Consider the following 15,328-nt stretch of genomic DNA (forward strand, 5'->3'; position numbering starts at 1 on the left):
TATACGCAAATCAATCAATGTGATACACCATATTAAATTGAAGGAGAAAAACCATATGATCATCTCAATAGATGCAGAAAAAGCTTTTGACAAATTCAACACCCATTTATGATAAAAACTGTCCAGAAAGTAGGCATACAGGGAACTTACCTCAACATAATAAAGGCCGTATATGACAGACCCACAGCCAGCATTGTTCTCATTGGTGAAAAACTGAAACCATTTCCACTAAGATCAGGAGCAAGACGAGGTTGCCTACTCTCACCACTATTATTCAACATAGTTTTGGAAGTTTTAGCCACAGCAATCAGAGAAGAAAAAGAAATAAAAGTAATCCAAATCGGAAAAGAAGAAGTAAAGATGTCACTCTTTGCAGATGAAATGATACTATACGTAGAGAATCCCAAAGATGCTACCAGAAAACTACTAGAGCTAATCAATGAACTTGGTAAAGTAGCAGGATATAAAATTAATGCACAGAAATCTCTTGCATTCCGATACACTAATGAAGAACAATCTGACCGAGAAATTAAGGAAACACTCCCGTTTACCATTGCAACAAAAATAATAAAATACCTAGGAATAAACCTACTTAGGGAGACAAAAGACCTGTATGCAGAAAACTATAAGCCACTGATGAAAGAAATTAAAGGTGATACAAACAGATGGAGAGATATACCATATTCTTGGATTTGAAGAATCAGCATTGTGAAAATGACTCTACTACCCAAAGCAATCTACAGATTTAATGCAATCACTGTCAAACTACCACTGGCATTTTTTCCAGAACTAGAACAAAACATTTCACAATTTGTATGGAAACAGAAAAGTTCCCGAATAGCTAAAGCAATCTTGAGAAAGAAAAATGGAGCTGGAGGAGTCAGGCGCCTGGACTTCAGTCTATAATACAAAGCCACAGTAATCATGACAGTATGGTACTGGCACAAAACCAGAAAGATAGATCAATGGAACAGGATAGAAAGCCTGGAGATAAACCCACACACATATGGTCACCTTATCTTTGATACAGGAGGCAAGAATATACAATGGAGAAAAGACAGCCTCTTCAATAAGTTGTGCTGGGAAAACTGGACAGCTACATGTAAAATAATGAAATTAGAGCACTCCCTAACACCATACATAAAAATATACTTAAAATGGATTAAAGACCTAAATATAAGGCCAGACACTATCAAACTCTTAGAGGAAAACATAGGCAGAACACTCTATGACATAAATCACAGCAAGATCCTTTTTGACCCACCTCCTAGAGAAATAGAAATAAAAACAAAAATAAACAAATGGAACCTACTGAAACTTAAAAGGTATTGCACAGCAAAGGAAACCATAAACAAGACAAAAAGACAACCCTCAGAATGGGAGAAAATATTTGCTAATGAAGCAACTGACAAAGGATTAATCTCCAAAATTTACAAGCAGCTCATGCAGCTCAATATCGAAAAAACAAACAACCCAATCCAAACACGGGCAGAAGACCTACATAGACATTTCTCCAATGAAGATATACAGATTGCCAACAAACACATGAAAGAATGCTCAACATCATTAATCATTAGAGAAATGCAAATCAAAACTACAATGAGGTATCATCTCACACCAGTCAGAATGGCCATCATCAAAAAATCTAGAAACAGTAAATGCTGGAGAGGGTGTGGAGAAAAGGGAACCCTGAGACACTGTTGGTGGGAATGTAAATTGATACAGCCACTATGGCGAACAGTATGGAGGTTCCTTAAAAAACTAAAAATAGAACTACCATACGACCCAGCAATCCCACTACTGGGCATATACCCTGAGAAAACCATAATTCAAAAAGACACATGCACCCCAATGTTCACTGCAGCGCTATTTACAATAGCCAGGACCTGGAAGCAACCTAAATGCCCATCGACAGATGAATGGATAAAGAAGATGTGGCACATATATACAGTGGAATATTACTCAGCCATAAGAAGAACCGAATTGAGTTGTTTGTAGTGAGATGGATAGACCTAGAGACTGTCATACAGTGTGAAGGAAGTCAGAAAGAGAAAAACAAATACTGCATGCTAACACATATATATGGAATCTAAAAAACAAAAATGGTTCTGAAGAACCTAGTGGCAGGACAGGAATAAAGAAGCAGAGATAGAGAATGGACTTGTGGACACGGGGATGCGGAAGGGTAAGCTGGGACGAACTGAAAGAGTGGCATGGACATATATACACTACCAAATGTAAAATAGATAGCTAGTGGGAAGCAGCCGCATAGCACAAGGAGATCAGCTTGGCGCTTTGTGTCCACCTAGAGGAGTGGGATAGGGAGGGTGGGAGGGAGACGCAAGATGGAGGAGATATGGGGATATATGTTTATGTATAGCTGGTTCACTTTTTTATACAGCAGAAACTAACAGACCATTGTAAAGCAATTATACTCCAATAAAGATGGTAAAAAAAAAAAAACTGCGTGGAGATACTATTTTGAGAAACATCAAGAAGTTCAAAGATCCACCATATTAGTGAGTATGTAAGAGTTCAAATTGTACAGCCACAATAGAGGGCATTTAGGCAACATCTAGTAAAATGAATATTGCGCACATTAATCCTATGAGAATTGACTTATGTACAAGGTTACTAATTATAGCATTGTTGATAATTTCAAAAGTTTGGGACAAACTTAATTGCCATGAATGGGGAACTGGCGAAATAAATTATGATTCTTCCACACAATGGAATACTATGCAACTGTAAAGAATGAGGGAGATGTTTATGCAGCAAAGTAGAAAGATATATTGTTAATGAAAACAAGAAACATGGCACAAAACAGGGCATATGTTACTATTTTTAGAAAAGGATGCGGAAGAGTGTGTGTGTGTGTGTTCTATATGCATGGAATATAAAAGGAAGGAACCTTTTAAAAACTGTAACATCTGTTGCCTCTGGAAAGGGGAATTGGTGGGTGGCAGGCAGAGGTGGGAGGAGATTCTGTCAGTATGGCTTTGGAAATATCTTTTGAAGATTAAAATACAGACTTCATGATATACTTAAAAGTAAATAAAAAACAAATTTTAAATGAGATAATATCTATAAAGCACATGATAGTTGCTCAATGAATAGCCATCAGGCTTTACCTTAGGCCTCTGGTGAGATATCAATAAAGAAATCAGCTCTAGACAAAGGATGTTTGGGGATGTGTTGATTGTTGTCAAACCAATCCGAAAGAAAAGTCTCCAAAACTGAGTATCAGCTCATACTGCACTAGCTCAGAGTGAACAGAAATAATCCTCCCTACCAGACCGGCTTATAGAAAGGCTAAGGCAATCTGGTTCCCTCTGGCAACCTCTTTCCTCCCCACATATTGAAATTGCCAAGAATATACACAAAGCTATTACCGCCATCGTGAGCAAGTGCAGTCTCAGAGTTATGAGGTTCTGGGTTAGCTTCTGTGAAAACTCCTTTAAACAATGTGAAGGGTTTGTAACTGGAGTTGCAACTGTCCAGTCATCAAATGCTAGATTATGCAAAATGGTAAGCGGGTCTGGTGGGCAGAGATGGAAAAGTATATTAAATATAGAGTGAAGGGTGAGTTTGGGCTGATTGAGAAACATTCATTTGAATGAATGTAGCATTATTTTCAAGGATAAGCATGTCCAGATTCTTGAGCAAGAGCTATATTTAGTTCAATCTTTCTTACGCCCATTCTGAAAAAGCTAAATGATCACGTCAGAAAGAGTCAGAGACCACATTTTGCATGAAAGAAAAACCAGTGGGAATGGGACTGTTAGACCTAAACTTTCACTCCGAAAATGACTTTATTGCTTTTTATGTTCTGTCTCTAGCATCTCAATGTAGCAAGGAAGTAAATTTTAGGTATTTGGAATAGTCTCACCTTCAGTTTTTCTTTGGGAAAGTCATTAGTCCCTTTGATTTGACTTATGGAACATATCTTATGAAAGCCATAACTTTGCCCCCAGGCACTGCTTGGGCTTGTTTATTATAGATCATTAATTGCTCACACAAGAACAAAGACAGCACTGGTTAGGGTAAGGACACATCCTCCTTGAAATGTGAAAAACAATTCCCTCAGGCACTCTGGGGGTTAATCAAGAGATAGTTTGATAGCGCTCCTTCCTGTTTGGAATTTTCGGACAGCTTGAGAAAGAAAAACACAGGCTATGCCTTACCTACAGATACTTCCTCCCAGGCCCTTTTGCAAATCTACAAGTAGAGATTTCCTTAGTTTAATAAGATTCCCCTTTTTAAAAAATTCAAATACCTGCATGTGAAGTGAGCATGGAAATTAGTTCAATCAGATATATTCCTATAAACTGCAGGCTGAAGTTAAGACTTTGAACAAGCTAGAATTTGGATGGGATGGGGGTTGGGAGAGTGGAGAGTTGTACAACTTGAACTCTGGGCAACCCACCCAAATCGAGACCTGAGAAGGTTGTGTTGAAGGAATGTTGTGACCAGGAGTGTTGAAAGGGGAGGCAAGGGAGTTGAGATCACACATGTGAGAGGGAACACAGTGGCTGGGCAGGCATTTTTTTCTTTATTATTATTATTTTTTGGCTGCGTTGGGTGTTAGTTGCGGCATGCGGGATCTTTCATTGCAGTGAGGGCTCTTCTTTGCGGTGCGTGGGCTTCTCTGTAGTGGTGGTGAGCGAACGCCAGGGCGCGTGGGCTCTGTAGTTTGCAGCACGCAGGCTTAGTTGTCCTGTGGCATGTGGGATCTTAGTTCCCCGACCAGGGATCGAACCCGCGTCCCTTGCCTTGGAAGGCGGATTCTTTACTGCTGGACCACCAGGGAAGTCCCTTGGCAGATATTTTTTTTCTGCTGTGAGTTTGGACTAGAATTCTGGGCCTCATTGGGGTGACCTCTGTTGCCTAGGGCTGGCCTCAGAGGAGAGGTAGGCTTGACAGCACATAAGGAAGAGGTAGAGATGTATTAAGGACAGAAAATTGAGAAGAAGGGCAGGGTGGAGAAAAGGGGAAAAAAACGACAATTTGTACATTTTAGCCATTTATTAGCATAAGGCATAAAAGTTTGTAGAATTTTTTTTTGTATTTATGGTACAAAAAGTTGCTGGCAAGTGTCATGAAAAGTAATGTTTTTATATGAGAATCAACCAAAAGTGTGCCGCTATATTCTTCTGAATCTAGTGTCTATAATGTTATTCCCAACAATCTTTCCAGTTAAGAAGCTACGGTTTTCAGGAAGGCTAGCACCTGTGGATCATAATGTAATTCCTGTGATGAGTATGATAGCAAACTGGAAAGGTATCTTTCAAATTAGATTCTCTTGGAAATTGGAATGTGTCAAATACAGTAAAGCAATTTTGGGGGTTAAAGATATATTTGCAAGTCTGTACAAGTTAGAAGATACAGGAAGGATATAAAGTTTTCCTTTAGCTAGAAAGTTTGATTTGAATGATGTAGGTATAAAGGTCAGACCTTAATGAACCCTCTTCCAGGAGTAATGCATGAAAATTCATTTCCTCATGTTCATAAGGCAAGCTGTTTCTCTGAACACAAGTTGTTTCAATCTTTTTAACTTATGTTCCCAAACCCTTCTCCCCATTTCTTTACCAGTGACTTGAGAATGTGAAGCAGTCTTGTTGTGTTTTCCAGAGCTGGAAAATTTGAAGACTCTAAAAATAGCCCACTGAGCCATTAACATTATGTCTCAGTTTGATTAAACTGATCATGGCCCACACTAAAAGAAGAAAGAATGAGGTATCAACAGGGAGAGAATAGGGGTGTGGTAGAAAGAATGATGAACCCTAAACTTGGAGACTGAGATTCTAGTCCAGTTCTCCTGGACTAGACATTCAGCAAGTATGACCTTTCTTTATGGATACAATTAAGAACTTGGGCTTGACAACCCATAAAGGGGCTATTAATTCTTTTTTTTTTTTTTTGGCGGTACGCGGGCCTCTCACTGTTGTGGCCTCTCCTGTTGCGGAGCACAGGCTCTGGACGCGCAGGCTCAGTAGTTGTGGTGGACGGGCCTAGTTGCTCCGCGGCATGTGGGATCCTCCCGGACCGGGGCACGAACCCGCATCCCCTGCATCGGCAGGCGGACTCTCAACCACTGCGCCACCAGGGAAGCCCAAGGGGCTATTAATTCTAATAGCCTGAGATAAGAAATCTGAGTTGTTCTAGAAAATATGAATGTGCTTCCAAATTCTCCTCTAAGCTCTGGTTCTGAGTTCTTGCCGTTATATTCACTCCTTTCGAATTAAGTTATTGAGGAATTCAGTTAACAATGCAAATGTGATATCTGGGAGGGGTATAAACATTCATTATTCAGGTAGTATTTATTGGGCCAACTATGCATCAGGCATTCTACTAAGCGATGGGCTCATGACTTGGAAAAAGACAGTCCCTGTGTGCCTTTTAAAAATTTATAGGTCAGTGGGAGGATACAGAGAAATACACAGGAAATTCCAACAGCGTGATAAGAGCCATAACCAGGGTTTTTTAGGGAGCATTCATAGACAGGCCCCGAAGAAAATCGAGGATATCAAGGAAGGCTTCCTGGTGGCTGTGATATCTCAAGGGAGACTTAAAGGATGGGCAGGACTAAGTCAGATGAAAAGAAATAGGAGGAAGTTTCCAGGTAAGGTGAATTGAAAATATGAATATTTAGATTCAGACAGAGTCCACAGAGTTTGAGGAACTTGAAAATAACTCAGTATGGCAGGAACACAGTACCTGTGGGAGAGAAGGCTGGAGAAATGAGAATAATAATTCAAGTCCTTTTGCTCTTGAGAGAGACTACACTTCCCATAGTATGGAGAATGGATAGGGGAAGAAAAAGGCTGGAGGCACATCTTGGGAGAGAAGATAGCAGCCTGAAAATAATAATGACGATGAAAAAAGGGAGTAGACTCAAAAGAGATCAAGGAGACAAAAGTAAAAAACATTTGTGAGAGATCAAATGTAGGGAGTGAGAAAGAGGGTCGAGGCTGAAGGCTGGATCCTTTTCTGGCTTTGCACGATTACATGAACAGCAATGCCATTTCCTGAGATAGGAAACAGAGGGAGGAACAGGTCTGGGCAAGAGGTAAGTTAATTTTGAACAAGTTGAGCTTCGAATGGCAAACGCATAGTAGGTACTCAGGAAGTATTTATTGAATGAATGAACATGTAAGTAAAAATGTCTAAGAGGTATCTGGAAATGGCTCCTAGCCAGCAGAGAGCTCTTGGTTGGAGATTTCTATTTTTAAGTCTTCAATCTACAGATGAATCTTAGAACCCTGGGAGTGGCTGAGATCATCCAGAGGGAGAAGTATAGAGGGGACAAGAGGGCCTAGGGGCTGAACCTAGAGGAATACCAACATCTGTGGGCAGACAGAGGCAGAGATGCTATTGGACAAGGGTGAGTAGGAGGGGCCATTAAAGTAGGACTAAATACTAAAGCTCTAGAAGTAAGCTCTCTGAGGGCAGAGACGTTTGTTGTTTATGTTTGGGTGGACTTAACTGTGGACTTAACTGTATCTTCCCTGAATTCATATGTTGAGGCCCTAACCTCCAACGTGACTGTATCTGGAAATAGGATCTTCAGGAAGTAATGAAGATTAAATGAGTTCACGGGTGGAGGCCTAATCCAACAGGACTGTGGCCTTATGAGAATAGAGAGCTCTCCCCACCGTGGGAGAACACAGGGAGAAGGCCAGAAAGTGAGTCCTCAGTAGAACTTGACCAAGCTGGCACCCTGATCTTGGATTTCTGGCCATCAGACCTGTGCAAAAATTAATTTCTGTTGTTCTGTGGCTTAAACCCAGTCTATGGTCTTTTGTTATGGCAGCCTGAGCTAACCAAGACAAAGCCCAGCACTTAGACATGGCCCTGGTAAACAGTAGGTAAGCAATATTTTTTGAGTGAATTGAATACATGAGTTATTCTTTGGCATGTTCATAAATATATCACTCTCTTGAGACAGTAGGATTATAACTGAGGGGGTTGGGAGAAGGGGCAAACACTGGTAAGCATGGCTAGCCTAGGGTGCTGGGTGCTGAGGGAGCCAGTTATCCAGATGAGTGTGGTCAAAATAGGAAGAAAGACCCGAAAAGGCTCAAAATGTACACATTTCCTTTTTTTTGTTTTGTTTTGTTTTGTTTTACCATTTGAATAAGGCTGGTTCTGAAATTGGGCCAGGTTCCTGGTTAATTACCAGGTGTGTGCACATGCGTGTGTGTGTGTGTGTGTGTACAAAGGCCCTCCTTAACAGTAGAGAGTACTATTTGAATAATAGTACTAATAGTACTTGAATTTAGGCACAATCTGGTTATTGCTCTCCACAGAGAAATAATACCCTAAGCTGGCAATGAGATTCCTCAAGTAAACACCAGATAAAGGGAGAGAGTGGGACACGGGGTAATAATAATTGGAATAATTGGAATTCTTTTACCACTCATGGTACTTATAGAGAAAGTACTTTCTAAACTGTCTTATGCCACATGCTATATAGTTAAATTACATAAACAATTCTCTAAAAAATGTGAAAGTTACTAAATTCTATTAAGCTTGAGAATTAAATCTGAATCACTCATTGATTCACAATAAAGAGTAGCCATTCTGCCTGGCAACGAAAAATCCAAACTATCTCCATCAGGTTCTGGGTAGGAAGACAGGAAATGGCATCTGAGGTGCTGAGTTTCATTAGAATAAGGATTTGGGGTTTGATTCTTGGCTTAAAAATCATTACAATTTTAAAATTTTAGCTTTTGGAGTGGCTGTTTAAGAACACGCTAGAGAATCCTGATTTCCTTTGCTCCTCATTGACTCATATCTTTGCAGGCTTCTATAGCATTTGATCACGTAAAGCCTGTTATAGAAAAAGGTCCATGAATAGCGTGTTAGTAAAATTCTGTGGCCTTGAGGGAGCTGATCCCAGGGAGAGGGGTCTGACTGAAGGAAGGATAGCTCTGTATCTTGCTGACCTGTGTACCCTGGCAATGCTGCATGCCCAGCACTGGAGTGTTAGTTATTGGTCGGAAATGCAGTATATTATGTTCTCCAATATGTAAGAGGTCGTGGTCCACATTTTGCGCCAGGAGGTGAAATAAATCTATGATGATAGAAATCAGAACAGTGGTTGCCTGTAGGGGTTAGGTGCTATCTAAAACAAGGCATGAAGGGAACTTTCTTGAGTGGTGGAAATACTCTATGATTTCATTAAGATGGTCATCACATGGGCATATCCAAACTTGTCAAACTGTACACATAAGATACGTGCATTTCACTGCATACAAATTTTAATTCATAAGACAAAAATCAAAGGTCAGTTGAAAACAACTCTAGGAGCTAATCAAAAGCCCTTAAAATAAGCAGTATGAAACATTTTTTTAAAGGCGGAAATTTAAAAGGAAGTTATTTTTCTTCTACTTTAGAGAAAAATAGATGGTGTCAAATAAATGTGCAACGAAAACTCCCAAACAGAGCGTTTATGATCAAAATAATAATAGTCAAGTTGAACAGGGCTGGAGCTCCATGTCTCAGACTGAAGGAACCATTTCTAGGAGAGTAAGCTACTTTGGAAATATTTCCACATTTATTTTCTTTCGTGTTTCTGTTGGAGGAATCATGTTTTTGTAAATGTAAAAAGCTTTTAATGGAGCTAGAGAAGAAACTTTGTTTGGTCACAGTATTATCTGGTTACGAACTAAAAATTCAGAGCTCTCTCGTGAATCATACTGCCAAGAATTGCAGGCTTAATCCCCAAGACTGTATGAATTTGAATTGTGACTTTATGGCCTCAGTCAGTGTGAGGATACCAAGATAATTGTCTAGCAAAAACAGTTTGAAAATGGGAGAACGTTACTTGGAAAGTTAGCTTTTAGAGATGGGTTACTCAGATAGATATAATATTATTTTATCCTTTTCAGTATCTGGATGAATAAATTAGCCAATATTTGATGATCTCATATGACCAGGCACAGGGCTAGGCACTCAGAAAATACCCAAATAACTCTTTGCAGACCCTGTCCTCAAGGAACTTCTTAGCAGGATGAGGGGATAAAAGTATATATAAATAACGAATTCAAGAATGAATGTAATATTGGGTTGGCCCAACCGTTCATTTGGGTTTTTCTGTAAGCTGTTACGGAAAAACCCGACCGAACTTTTTGGGCAACCCAATACATGCATGAGAAATACCACTGGTGTTCAAAGGAGAGGAAATTACCTTTGAATAAGGAATAAAGGCATTTTCGATGTGATAGCATTTGGGGGGGGGCTTTCAAAAAGGCTTTCCGCTGACAAGCCAGCAGAGTGGGGCTTGTAGGCAGAGGGAATGGCATCAGGAAAGGTTTGCGTGCTTGGAGTGTCAAGTTTTTTTTTTCTTTTGGCTGAAGCATTGGCCTCACATCACGGGGAGGTACACTAGACAGGATATTATGGGAAGAGAGGAAGGCCTGAACGTCGGAGGAAGCTATGATCTGGATGAAGAGTAGAGCCGGGTCATGAGAAAATGGATCTCAAAGCTGTAAACACCAAGGAAATAAAAGGCAGCAGGATCTAGGAAGAAGTGAGGGGGAGGGAGGAGGCAGATGTCCCTACGAGGCTCTTACAACAGGTAAGGTAACGAGGGGCTGCAGGAGGGCCATAGGAATGTCAGGGAGAGGGAGAAATCGCAAAGCTAGAATAGTCAGGAGTGTGGAAGGCAAGGGAAAGACAGCCCTCAAAGAAGACTGTGAGACTTTAATCTGGGCGACTGGAGGGATAGGGATGCTTTTCCCAGACTGGGGGGTTGAGAGGAACCCCATGTCTGGAGGAGAGAGAATGATGACCCATATTTTGAAGAAGCCAGCAATGCCCAGGAGACTGCTGGAAAAGTGGGTCTGGAGATGCACTCAGGGGTGGAGCTAGAGAAACAGACTTGACGCTAGTTCACCTGCAAGTGCCAGGAAGTCACAGAGCGGGGGAGTGTGAGTCTGTGCAGCAGGGAGAGGATGGAGAAGAGGAGGAAGGGAAGAGGAGGGGGCCGGGGGCAGGACTGTGAGGCTGTTTGCCAGAAGCACTAGAAGAAAATTGGCAAAAAGGTGCGGTGTCCCTTCCCACCCACTCTTATTAAGCCTGGGAGACGGCTCTTACCAGGAACAGGAAAGAGAATGCTGGAAAGAAAGTGTTCAGGAAAACTGCCTTTATTGGACATCTTGAATTAACTTTGATGGTTAGCTTCAGAATAGGCAAAGTCTATGAAGAGATAATGAGGTTCCTTATCCTTCCCATGTTCAAGGAGAATATCTGCAAAGTCCCTGTCCTCCATCCTCCCCTCCGTTCTGTCTTCTTTTTTCCTCTCCTTCCTTCCCCCATTCCTTCCTTCCCTTCCCTCTCCTCCCTTCCTTGCACATTCCTGTTTTATTCTGGACTGGCCTAGTGTGTGGGTGGCCATGGCTGACCTAAAGGAGGAGTTAGGATTCACCACCATCAACAACAAAGGGTTCTGTGCTCCAATACTGCAATATTTTGGGTCTTTCAAAGCACAAAATATATATTTGCATTATGACATCATTAACATTTTTCCAACTTAAAAAAAAAGTAACTTTTAACTTCTTTCTTTGTACTGGTCTCAAGAGTCACTCATAAATCTCTTGGTAACTGCATAGAGTCCCAGGCCAGAGACTGGCCACTCCTGGCATTGTGATTAGAGTCATTTAATACCCAAGGCAGTGACTAATGTCTGGCAACAAAGGCTCCACTAGGTGTCACATGTCCTGAGACACTGGGTGAGGGCCCCTAGGAGCACCTTCTTATTGTGTGTTAGCTGTATGGTCAAGAGAAAAGTTGAGAACCTGGTGGACCCATGTGGGCACCATTGAGAAATGAGAGACCCTTTCCCCATGATCAATGCCTCTAGAACCAGAAAGCCTCAAATCAGTTCAACAAAGGTACCCACCTTTGTCTTATCTTCCTATTCTGGGCTTTTAATAATATATCTTTTCATGTTTACAGAAAGCAGTCAACTGAGCTATTCATGGAAAGGTTTGTGGGTTTGGTTAACGAGGTGGAGGAATATTATGTTTCAGTTGGAAACACATCCCTAGAATGCCAAAACATTTATTCCAAAGTCTGGTTTCCTGGTGCAATCAGAGGCAAGGCAACAGTGTGTCTGTTCAGAGACTGGGGGCTGGGGCCAGCAAGGCGTCGGATCCAAGTGTATCCCAGAAGGCTTTTATTGTTAAATTATATTCTTCAGGAAAAACCGCCCGTGTCACATTCTGTAAACTTGATATCTACGCACTTTTGACTGGCATCCTATTTTAGCGTAAGCCTATGATTTACAGCAAGCCTGCTTTCCCTTCTTGCCTAGGATGGCAGCAGAAAACATGGGGCACTTCCTAGGCTTGAAGTATAAGGAGCAAAAAGGGCTGGAGTTTTGCTTCTCCCCAATCATGCTGACTTGAGTGTGCCACCTTTCTCCCCAGGAGCAGACAGCAAGCTTCTCCTCACTCCCCACGGCCATTCATCCATCTCTGTGCAGCAGCCCAGTTGCTGTGCCTGCCGGGAGGGGCTGCCAAGTGCCCTGCCTACTGGCTGCTTCCCGATTCCCTGCCATTCCACATACAAACACAGCCCCACACGCTCTGCCTTGCTCACACACGGAGCCACAGGCACATGTGAGCACATTCTTTCCTTCATTCTCACTGTCTCAGCCCTTGACTTCTACAAGCCCATGGAACGTTTCTGGAAAGACGCTCTTGATCCAGCAGGGTAGGATTGTTTTGATTTCTCTTTGTAGCTTTAGCATTTTGAGAAAGCAACTTACCTTTCTGGCCAGTGTCTGTATCCTAGCAGGGAGACGAGGATTTGCTGTTTTCCATGGGTTTATGTGCGCACCTCCTTCTGCTTTCAGGACTTGTAAGGTTCTTTGTGTAATTTACATATAATTCGGCAGGTTCAGATTTTTAAGAGCCCTCTGAAGTGCTTTTGCATGGGTTTTAGAAAGACATTTGAAAATTGAAAGTGTGATTTACCGAAACGAAGTCATCTGTAAAAAAATTGCTTTGGAAAGTAATGGTTGCTGGCCATAAAGAGAAATATCTGTGATTCACCTAATGTGTTTTTAACCCTTTCTTTGCTTACAATCTATAGTTACTGTTGCTGAGCTCAATTTTGGCTTCATACTAAATCAGCTGCATCTGCATATTACCCCCAAATGGTCTGTCTGTTCTTGTAAGAATTCGGTAAAATGTGTGCTTATTAGTATAAAGATACCCCAAAATATTACTGTCAGTAACAGCATCCTTGTCATTTCTATATGACACAAACATTTTGTCAAGTATTCTGTCAGGTGTTTGGTATAGCAGTTAAAGCAAAGTATCTGATGGTCATACCAGAGTTCATTAGGCTGGGGCAAAGGAAGTTTATTAAAAAGTATAAACTGTCCAAGATTATAGGTGCACAATATATTGACCATATCTTTTTAATATATACTTATATATACAATTATATACTATATAGTATATAGTAGTATATATTATGTTATATATATATATAATGTACTTGAGCGTGTTTACTTTTTAATTCAATACAAAACTTTTTTCTATTTCTCTTTCAATCTGGATATTTGATTCTGCATATCCTAGTCCAAGTGAACCAAGAAGGTCCAATCATAGGATGAAAGAACAGAAATGTATCATTGCCTTTTAAAATTTGTTGGTTAGACCAACAGTGTAACCTAATTGCCAAAGATTTGATTAATGACCTGAAGTTATTTTTTTTTATGGTAAGGTCACGTTTCATATTCAGTTTTCTGAAGTTTTGGTTGCATAATCAGTGGAAGGCATGAAGACCCATGTCCGCCTAACGGAAGGTTTTTGTAAATCGTCATTCACATTAGAATTCCTATTGGGAGCAAGCACAGTACTGTGGTCCAGCACAAACAGACGAGTCGGGCTGGGAGAATCTCAGAAGGTCGTGGCTGGAGGGGACCACTTTGGGAGAATTTTGAAGATGTGAGGTCGGGCAGCGCTCTCCTGCTGCAAAGCGCGGCTCTTCCTATATGTACACCTTGAATCTCCACCCCCTTCCCCCCAGATGCCTCCCATCAGTCCCGGCAGCTGCTAAATATAGCTGTCTGCATATTCAACCGCATACCCCACTCTATCTGCCGTATCTCGGTTACAGAGTGGTCCTCCCCAGGGTCATTCTATGTACACACTACATATTTCCAGCCAACGAGGAGCGTGAATCAAACAGTAAGAGACAAACAGAGATAGATTGGAGCCTGGCACGGGGCACATAAGGTAGCACGTTAGAGAAAGCCGGCCCCTGGATTAGTCTTCCGAGTTTGTTTTAAACCCCGTCTTCTCTGGGCCACCTTTAGGAGATCCCCCCTCGGCTCCCCCGCCCTCCTGCAGTGAAATTCAGCCTCTATCGAGCAGCGACAAGTAAAGTAAAGTTCAGGGAAGCTGCTCTTTGGGATCGCTCCAAAACGAGCTGCGCCTGGAGTGATGTTTAAGCCAACGTCAGGGCAAGGCAACAGCCCCTGGCCGGCTTCCAGCACCTCTGTAATGCATACGAGCTCGGGAGACCGGTACTTAAAGTTGGAGACCCGAGCCCGGGAGTTGGCGGAGCGCGCTCGCGCCGGGCTGCACTTGCTCGCATCCGGCCGGCCCGCTCCATCGGACGGGCCCGCTCCCGGGGCAGGGCCGGAGCTCGCGTCGCGGCGGGACATGCGCTGCGCCGCCTCTAACCGCGGGCTGTGCTCTTCTTCCAGGTGGCCGGTCGGCTGCTGAGCCCTCTGCCGCGGGGGGAGACGGTTTGCGCCTTGCCCGCGGCCACTGACCATGACCATGACCCTGCACACCAAAGCGTCTGGCATGGCCCTGCTGCACCAGATCCAAGCCAACGAGCTGGAGCCCCTGAACCGCCCGCAGCTCAAGATCCCCCTGGAGCGGCCCCTGAGCGAGGTGTACGTGGACAGCAGCAAGCCCGCTGTGTACAACTACCCCGAGGGCGCCGCGTACGACTTTAACGCCGCGGCCGCCGCCTCCGCGCCCGTCTACGGCCAGTCGGGCCTCGCCTATGGCCCCGGGTCCGAGGCGGCCGCGTTCGGCGCCAGCGGCCTGGGGGGTTTCCCGCCGCTCAACAGCGTGTCTCCGAGCCCGCTGGTGCTCCTGCACCCGCCGCCGCAGCTCTCGCCCTTCCTGCATCCCCACGGCCAACAGGTGCCCTATTACCTGGAGAACGAGCCGAGCGGCTATGCGGTGCGCGAGGCCGGCCCTCCCGCCTTCTACAGGTACCCGCGCCGCCCGCCGCGCCACGTCGGGGTGGCCGCCGCGCGCCCGGCGGCGGGAGGGAGCGGGGGGCAAGGGGC

General features: G+C 43.1%; 1 protein-coding gene across 7 annotated transcripts in view; it reads left to right on the plus strand.

Moving 5' to 3' along the window:
* Positions 1–15,328, plus strand: part of ESR1 (estrogen receptor 1) — a 493,708-nt gene that overhangs the window by 231,848 nt on the left and 246,532 nt on the right. For 3 of the 7 annotated variants that reach the window (XM_029224353.1, XM_029224360.1, XM_029224359.1), the window contains exons 1-2: positions 12,409–12,720; positions 14,729–15,250. In XM_029224353.1, the coding sequence (XP_029080186.1) occupies positions 14,799–15,250 (452 nt within the window). In that variant the 5' untranslated portion in view covers positions 12,409–12,720; positions 14,729–14,798. Of the gene's footprint in view, positions 1–12,408; positions 12,721–14,491; positions 14,520–14,728; positions 15,251–15,328 lie in introns of those variants that run through there. The other 4 variants (XM_029224354.1, XM_029224355.1, XM_029224357.1 and 1 more) reach the window with 2 other exon arrangements.

This window comes from Monodon monoceros, unplaced genomic scaffold (genome assembly GCF_005190385.1).
Source record: "Monodon monoceros isolate NGI ecotype Baffin Bay Population unplaced genomic scaffold, NGI_Narwhal_1 Super_Scaffold_15, whole genome shotgun sequence".
NCBI classification, from domain to species: Eukaryota; Metazoa; Chordata; class Mammalia; order Artiodactyla; family Monodontidae; genus Monodon; species Monodon monoceros.